The sequence below is a fragment of the Hemicordylus capensis genome, chromosome 8 (genome assembly GCF_027244095.1).
Source record: "Hemicordylus capensis ecotype Gifberg chromosome 8, rHemCap1.1.pri, whole genome shotgun sequence".
NCBI classification, from domain to species: Eukaryota; Metazoa; Chordata; class Lepidosauria; order Squamata; family Cordylidae; genus Hemicordylus; species Hemicordylus capensis.
Window position 1 is genome coordinate 2,359,079 of NC_069664.1, and position 7,701 is coordinate 2,366,779.

At 51.9% G+C, this 7,701-nt stretch overlaps 1 protein-coding gene across 1 annotated transcript; it reads left to right on the forward strand.

Moving 5' to 3' along the window:
• The first annotated feature begins 1,131 nt into the window (after positions 1–1,131).
• On the forward strand, positions 1,132–6,795 carry FAM136A (family with sequence similarity 136 member A). The gene is made up of 3 exons (XM_053268926.1): positions 1,132–1,333; positions 2,519–2,659; positions 4,619–6,795. The coding sequence occupies exons 1-3, from the start codon at positions 1,247–1,249 to the stop codon at positions 4,805–4,807; spliced, it is 417 nt and encodes a 138-aa protein (XP_053124901.1). The 5' UTR covers positions 1,132–1,246; the 3' UTR covers positions 4,808–6,795.
• The last annotated feature ends 906 nt before the right edge of the window (positions 6,796–7,701 follow it).

The window sequence follows — 7,701 nt, forward strand, 5'->3', positions numbered from 1 at the left end:
GGGCTTCCTTCTGTTGTATTCATCCTCCGAAACTGATGTGGGTGTTAAGACCTGGATCTACCGGAACCGCATCTCTTTCTCTAGTACCATTAGATGACTTGCATCATCCACAATTTACAAAACCTTTTAAAACATAATTTAGGATGAAGTTCTATTGTGGCACATAGCTGTGTTATATTACTATGCTTTTTGTTACCACTATTCAGCCTCATTTAAGATTTCTTTACTTCAGGAGCTGAGCTTGGGGGGGGGGCATTTTAAAATCTTGTCTCTGGGCCCAGTTCAACCTTGCTACACCCCTGGTGCATATGTGATTAATATTAGCACCTAGTGCAATTACGTAAAGAAATCTTGTGGGATGCAATCATTATATATATGCAGCTGAATGGAGAGGTGATACATTTCCAGCCTTTTTGAGAAGTCGCTGTCAGCCCTACGTGGGTTTGCTCAACTGCAATTTGCTTCCTTGATGGACATACGGAACAGAAAAAATGCTGCCTCTTAGGACCCAAAGTGCTGCTGCCATCTAGTGGGAAAGGGATGGTTTACAACCCAGTCCTATAACTTTAAGGTAAAGGTATAGTGTGCCGTCAAGCCGGTTTCGACTCCTGGCACCCACAGAGCCCTGTGGTTGTCTTTGGTAGAATACAGGAGGGGTTTTCCATTGCCTCCTCCCGCGCAGTGTGAGATGATGCCTTTCAGAACCTTCCTATATCGCTGCTGCCCGATATAGTCCCAGCTGGGATTCGGACTAGCAGAATGAGGCTGTCCCGCTAAAATCTTGGCTCTCACCGCCCTACTGGAGACCAACAATGCCATCCAAGGAATCCCGGATGCTGCTCACAGGTGTGAGTCTATGCTCAGTACGTCTATGAATATCCTTGGCGGTCAGGAATTAGTCTCCTAGACTTATGCCTAGACTTAAGGTGTTTCTCAGACTTCCAGGTTCCTTCATGCGCATAATCAGTAGCTGCTCGTCTGCTCAAGAACTCGAAGGCATTTCGCCATTGTTTCCTATTTTGCTTTCCATATTCTCCATCGCTTTCTAGGTGAGCAAACTCCTCCGTTCCGGGAAGTGGGGAAATAAAGGATCTTAAAAAGTGACCCTCAAGTGCGGCATCCTTTGTGAGTCTACCACAGAGTCTATGGGAGTGGCGCCCCCCTCCCACCCCGCGAGCGCTGACCCGGGAAGCGAACCAGAGCCCTCCTGCTCCTCCACGTGGTTTGGCTGCTGGAGCGACCCGGCATGGCTGAAGCTCAGCAGGTCCGAGTGCAGGAGGCCATCGACGGCATGGTGCAAGGGCTAGAGCGGGAGACCATCCGGAAAATGCAGGTCTGGCATTTGCGTGCAGCCACGCACGTCTGAATCCGTTGCATGCATACACGCACGGAGTCTCTCACGTGCTTTCGCCTCTCCTCTACTGGAAGCCCTCTTGGGGATCTGCCAAGACACTGTGGGGCTTGGCAGATTTGAGTTTTTTAAATGGCTGTTGCTTCTGCTGGGAAGACCCAGGTTCAAATCCATACTCACCCAGGAAGTACTTTGGGTGACCTTGGAGCAGGCACTCGCTGTTTCGCTTTCTCTGCTTACCTTCGGGCCCTACTTATGGGCGTCGGATCCAGCAAGATAATTCCCCATAAAAGCTACATTTGTAGTTTCATGCATAGTCTGTAGGTATTAGCCATGACAATAGAGCCTCCGTGTTCAGAAGCAGTATACCACTGAGTATCTGCTGCAGGGAAGCAAAATAAGGGAGAGCTTTTGAGGCAGCATGGTGTAGTGGTTAGTGCTGGACTAGGACCGGGGAGACCTGAATTCAAATCCCCATGCAGCCACGAGACTTGCTGGGTGACTCTGGGCCAGTCGCTTCTCTCTCAGCCTAACCTACTTCACAGGGGTGTTGTGAGGAGGAACTTAAATATGTAGTACACCGCTCTGGGCTCCTTGGAGGAAGAGCGGGATATAAAATGGAAATAATAAATGTTGTGTTCATGACCCACTTGTGGGCTTTCCTGAGGCCACCTCCAGCCTCGGAGTCAAAATGCCTCTAAATACCATTTGCAGGGGAGCCACAGCAGGAGAAGAGAGGGCCTGCACATACCTCTTGCCTGTGGGCTTCCCAGAGACATCAATAGGCACCGTTTCAAGTGGTGATTCTCTTGATTGAGCAGGGGGAGAGTAACTGGCCCTCTCCACCCCCAGCACAGCATCCCTCCAGTGACTGTTGCTGGTGTCTATCTTATGTTTCTTTTTAGATTGTGAGCCCTTTGGGGACAGGGATCCATCGTATTTATTTGTAAATTCTCTGTGCCAACCTCCCTGAGCCATTTTTGGAAGTGTGGTGTAGAAATCGAATGAATGTGTGAATGATCAATCTCATGGACCACTGTGTGAAACCGGATGCTAGACTAGATGGGCTTCCTGGGGCCCGACCCAGCAGGGCTGTTCTTCTGTAAAGAGGATTGGCCCAGCAGCAGGCTCCCTTGCGTTCTCTGACTGCCACCCGTCTCTTTGCAGGGGCTCATGTTCCGGTGCAGCGCAGCCTGCTGCGAGAATAGCAAGGCCTCCATGCAGCAGGTGCACCAGTGCATTGAGCGCTGCCACACGCCCCTGGCACAAGCGCAGGCGGTGGTCACCCAGGAGCTGGAGAGGTTTCAGGTGAGGACACGGGCTTGGGTGGAGGGGCTAGGCAGCCCTCCAGATTTGGGGGCCAGGGCCTTTCCTAGCGGGGCTGTATTCTGAACTGAGCAGGACTCATAGCCTTGGATCTGTCCTTCACCCCCATCCCATCCAAAGCACTGCAAACGGGCTGCTTTGCCTGCTTTTCTTGGTAAGAAGCTTGCAGTTCAAGCTGGGCATCTCCCGGCCTGAGTAAAGTATGCTCCCCACACCACCACCCCTAGAGACACAGGAAACTCTCTTATTGCCTTATACCTCATCAGATTGTGATTATCCACACTACAACTACTATTACTACCACCTCCAGCCTCAGAGGCAAGATGCCCTTAAATACCAGTTGCAGGGGAGCAACAGCAGCAGGAGATGAGAGGGCCTGCACATCCCTCTTGCCTGTGGGCTCCCCAGAGGCATCTGGTGGGCCACTGTGGGAAACAGGAGGCTGGACTAGATGGGCCTCCTTGGGCCTGATCCAGCAGGGCTGTTCTGATGTTCTTACAACTACTACTATTTAGATATCACTTTTCAACAGAAGTTCTCAGAGCAGTTTGCACAGGAAAATTGAGCATATAAATGTGATGTCTCCCTGTCCTCAAAGGGCTCACAATCCACGTCACGCACTTGGCATGGGAGGAGAGCTGGTCTTGCGGTAGCAAGCATGAATTGCCCCCTTTTGCTCAGCAGGGCCCACTCCGGTTTGCATTTGGATGGGAGACAAGATGTGTGAGCACGGGAAGATCTTCCCCTAAGACAGGGGTAGGGAACCTTGGCCCTCCAGCTGTTTTTGAACTACAACTCCCACCATCCCCAGCCAATGTGGTTTACCCACCCCTGTCTTAGGGGATGGGGCTGCTCTGGGAAGAGCACGCCTGCTTGCCTGCAGAAGGTTCCAAGTTCCCTCCCTGGCAGCATCTCTAGATAAAGCTGGGAGAGTCTCCTGCCTGCAACCCTGGAGGAGCCGCTGCCAGTCGGTGAAGACAATCCTGAGCTAGATAGACCAAGGGTCTGACTCAGTCTATGGCAGCTTCCTATGTTCCTGTGACTGGAGGTTCCAGGCAGGGGTCTCTCTCCCAGCCAGCCCTACCTGGAGATGCTGCTGCTGCTGCTGCCAGGGAGGGAACCGTGGCCCTTCTGCCTGCCAAGCAGAGGCTCTGCCACTGAGCTGCGGCCCCACCCCCTGGCGAGTGGATGGTACCAACCGCTCCTGGCCCCTGGCTGGGACTCTCCGTGGAGGAGGCTGTCAGAGGTGCAGGGGTGTTCTCCCCAGCCCCCATGTTGCTGCCTTACTTGACCCACAGTAGCCATCGGGCAGTAACTGCTGTCCAGCCTGAAAAGCACCAAACATTCGTGAAAGGACCGTAGCCGAGGACTGGAGCTCCTGCTTGGCTTGCAGAAGGTCCCAGGTTCACTCCCTGGTAGCTTCTCCAGGTCTGGCTGGGAGAGACTCCTGCCTGCCTGGAACCCCGGATCACTGCTGCCTGTCCGTGCAGACGGTACTGAGCTGGATGATGGGCGAGAGGCCTGACTCTGTCCAAAGCAGCTGCACATGCTCCTATGCTTGGGGGGAGAGGCTTTAGCTCAGTGGAAGCGCTTCTGCTGTGAATGCAGGACCTGCCAGGTTCACTCCCTGGCAGCATCTCCAAGTAAGGCTGGGGAAGATTCCCGCCTGAAACCTTGGAGAGCTGCTGCCAGTCAGAGTCGGCAATACTGAGCTGGCTAGACGAAGGGTCTGCGTCTGACTGGGTCGAAGGCAGCTTCCTGCGTTCCAAAGAGACTCAAAAGGAAGACCGCCTGTTAAAGATGCCCCAGGCCGTTCGCAGCCCCGATTGTTCAGGCAGCAGCCTCCGAGCTCCTCCTGTCCAGCGGCAGACGGCTTGTGCCATTCAGTCCCCTGTCTCAGCCGCGCTGGCCTCTGACCCCCCGCCTGTGTCTTGCTCCTAGGACCGCCTCTCGCGCTGCACGATGCACTGCAACGACAAAGCGAAGGACTCCCTGGACTCCGGGGTCAAAGAGCCGCAGGTGAAGCGGCAGCTGGAGGGCTGTGTGTCCAAGTGTGTGGACGACCACGTCGACCTCATTCCCAGCATGACCAAGAAGATGAAGGAGAACTTGTCCGCCATTGCTCAGTAGGACCGCAGCCTTGAGCCGGGAAAGGACAGGGGCCGCGAGGAAGAGCAACGGGGCTGCCAGGAACCCTGCTGGGAGGAACTGGGCAGGGAAAGTGGGCTGCATCCCGGGGAGGACTGGCGGTGGTGTGGATGTGCTGCAGGGTGTCCCAACAAGCTCTGGTCTGCTTAAGAGCTCGGGAGGAAAGTTGGCATCGCTCTGGTTCAGAGTTTGGAGGCTTGGGGAGAAGGGCTGCGTGTTGCCGGGGGGAGGAGGGAGACCTTCTTTTCAGGCTCGGTGGTGTGACTGTGCAAACCTGTGCTGAAGACCGTTTCTGCTCCTCTCTTTGCTGTGGCTCTTCCCTTCCTTGCAGTAAGTGTGGCAGGGCCTTGGCAGGTGCTGCCTTGGTGGTGGCCTGGAAATGCATTGCTCCTTGTCTGCAGGATGAATCCCCTCACTGTGCACTGTGTTCCTAGGCTGCCTTACAAGTATGCCTCTGTAGAAAAGGCACCACCGTAGCAGTGCTCCCTGGAACAGGAATCCTGGGATGTTGTTGACGACAACTCCCATAATCCCCTGCTGAAGGCCGTTGCAGTTGCGGATGCTGGGAGTTGTCGTCCACAACATCCGGGAATCCCTGTTACAGGGAACACACTTCTAGGGAGGGGCTCGCATCATTTCGGCACCTCTTTGGAGAGATGCCGAAACGATCCGACCTCCTGCCGCTGAAATGTTTTGGTGAGGGGTGAGGGATACCTGTAAAAGGAGGCAGGCAGGTCCTACCTGCTGCTCTGGTGAGCCACCTCCACCCCCTGCTGTCTCTTCGGGGCGCTGTCCTTCTTGGAATCTAACTTGCTGCTTGGTTTTGCTGCAAGAACCAGAAATGTGGATTTCAAAGGATTTGCCCCATTCCAGCCCCAGCCCTGAACCTCAGGATGCAGCAACAGAGCCTGGATTTCGCCAGCCGAACCTGTGACATCCCCTAACACCTGACTGTCACCCCCAAACCAAAAACCTCTAAATTAAAATCTTTTCAATCACATTTGAATTCTCTGCATTGATATTGGATCCATTTTTCAAATGGGAATTCTTCATAGGACATGTAGCACACTCAATCCTTCCTTTAGCAATTGTGAGGAATACTTCGAGAATGGAATGCATAGTGGGTCAGCACCCTGGCAGCAGAAGATGGCCTTGCATGGCTTCTGTTGTTGGCTCAGCCTTCCATGGGGGTTAAATAAATGGGCCATATGCCGTAGGAACAGACACTGTGCTTTATTAAGAGAACAGGACTACTCTGTTAGGAAAAGACATCAGACAGTTGTCTTTGGAGAGGAAATAGCCACAGCTCCTTGGAATCTGTGGAATAACTCAATGATTTCCAGTATAATAATTACTCAGAATGTATTGCGAAGCAAAGAGGAGAAAGGCCAGATTTGGAGCACGGCTACAGTACAAACCCAACATCATTTTCTGACTTCAGTGAAGGCAGGGCGTCCCAACATTGAGTCCCCAGATGTGGCTAGACCACTTACTCCCACCATCCCCAGCCACAATGGAGAGCAACATCTGGGGAGCCAGGTTTGCCTTAAGCTTAAGGAATGCAGGGACCGAAACTGCAATCCAAAGCACACTTACTCGGAAGAAAGTACTATCTGACTGAATGGAACTGACTTCTGAGTAGATGTGCTTAGCGTAGTTGTGCCAGTTAGGATTGTCACCAAGTGACTTTGTAGACAATCTCTGCTGGAGATCCCTGGAGCCAGTTTAGGGGTGCAAACCCTTTAGGACTGTTCCAATATCTGGCTTTGCGTGGAAGATTAGTAAGGTCCACCCAGTGGAGAAACTCTGTCCAACCGTTCCTGTGGATGTGTTTATGCCAACAGAAAGGCCCTCCTAGGACTACCTCTTCAACAATGCCATGCTTTGAGTTCATGAAGCCTCTATTTCCCCTTCTCTTTAAACTGTGAACTATTTTCTTAAAGTTTAATTAAAATATTTTAAATGGAAAACCATGCCCTTTTTGGAATTTTAAGTGTGTTGTCTTGTACTGTTGCAGCCGTCTACATGTTCATGTGAAACAGTCCTAGCATAGATGCTACAGTGAGGGAAATAAGTATTTGATCCCCTGCTGATTTTGTCCGTTTGCCCTCTGACACAGAAATGACCAGGCTATAATTGGAATGGTAGGTTTATTGTAGCTGTGAGAGACAGAATAACAACAAACAAGGATGTGACCATTTTATTTTATTGTACATTTCCATTTGGGCTAGAGACTCAGCAGACAGGAAAAAGAGGAGTAATGAAAATTGCAATGTAAGTTTACTCAGAAGTACTTTAAGTATGTAGTTCCCCACTCTGGGCTCTTTGGAGGAAAAGTGGATATTAAATTTAGATAAGAAGTAAATGCTGCCCAATCCAGCATGCCATCTCAAAGCAAGTGTGCTGGGTGCTGTGGAACTTGCCCTGGTCCTAGCCATCTTTGCTCAGAAGAAAGTGCTATTGGCTTCAATGCAATTTACCTCCCAGTAGGCATGTTGTGGATTGCCACCATACAATGCTGGTTTCTGCATTCAGTGGATTTTACTCCCAGCTAAATGCACATAGGACATTTGCACCCCAGTGGTCCAGCGTAACGGAAAAGGCATCTGCCAGCCAGAGGAGAGCTGGTCTTGTGGTAGCAAGCATGACTGGTACCCTTAGCTAAGCAGGGTCTGCCCTGGTTGCATATGAATGGGAGACTTGATGTGTGAGCAGAACTGTAAGAGATTCCCCTTAACGGAGCCGCTCTGGGAAGAGCAGAAGGTCCCAAGTTCCCTCCCTGGCAGCATCTCCAAAATAGGGCTGAGAGAGATTCCTGCCTGCAACCTCGGAGAAGCCATCTGCTGCCAGTCCGGGTAGACAACACTGAGCTAGAT

Excerpts from the sequence above, each read along its gene's own strand:
- FAM136A (XM_053268926.1), top strand. The coding sequence starts at position 1,247 with ATGGCTGAAGCTCAGCAGGTCCGAGTGCAGGAGGCCATCGACGGCATG. Across the intron at positions 1,334-2,518 it reads AGACCATCCGGAAAATGCAG|GGGCTCATGTTCCGGTGCAG; the intron begins GTCTGGCATTTG and ends GTCTCTTTGCAG. Across the intron at positions 2,660-4,618 it reads AGGAGCTGGAGAGGTTTCAG|GACCGCCTCTCGCGCTGCAC; the intron begins GTGAGGACACGG and ends TCTTGCTCCTAG.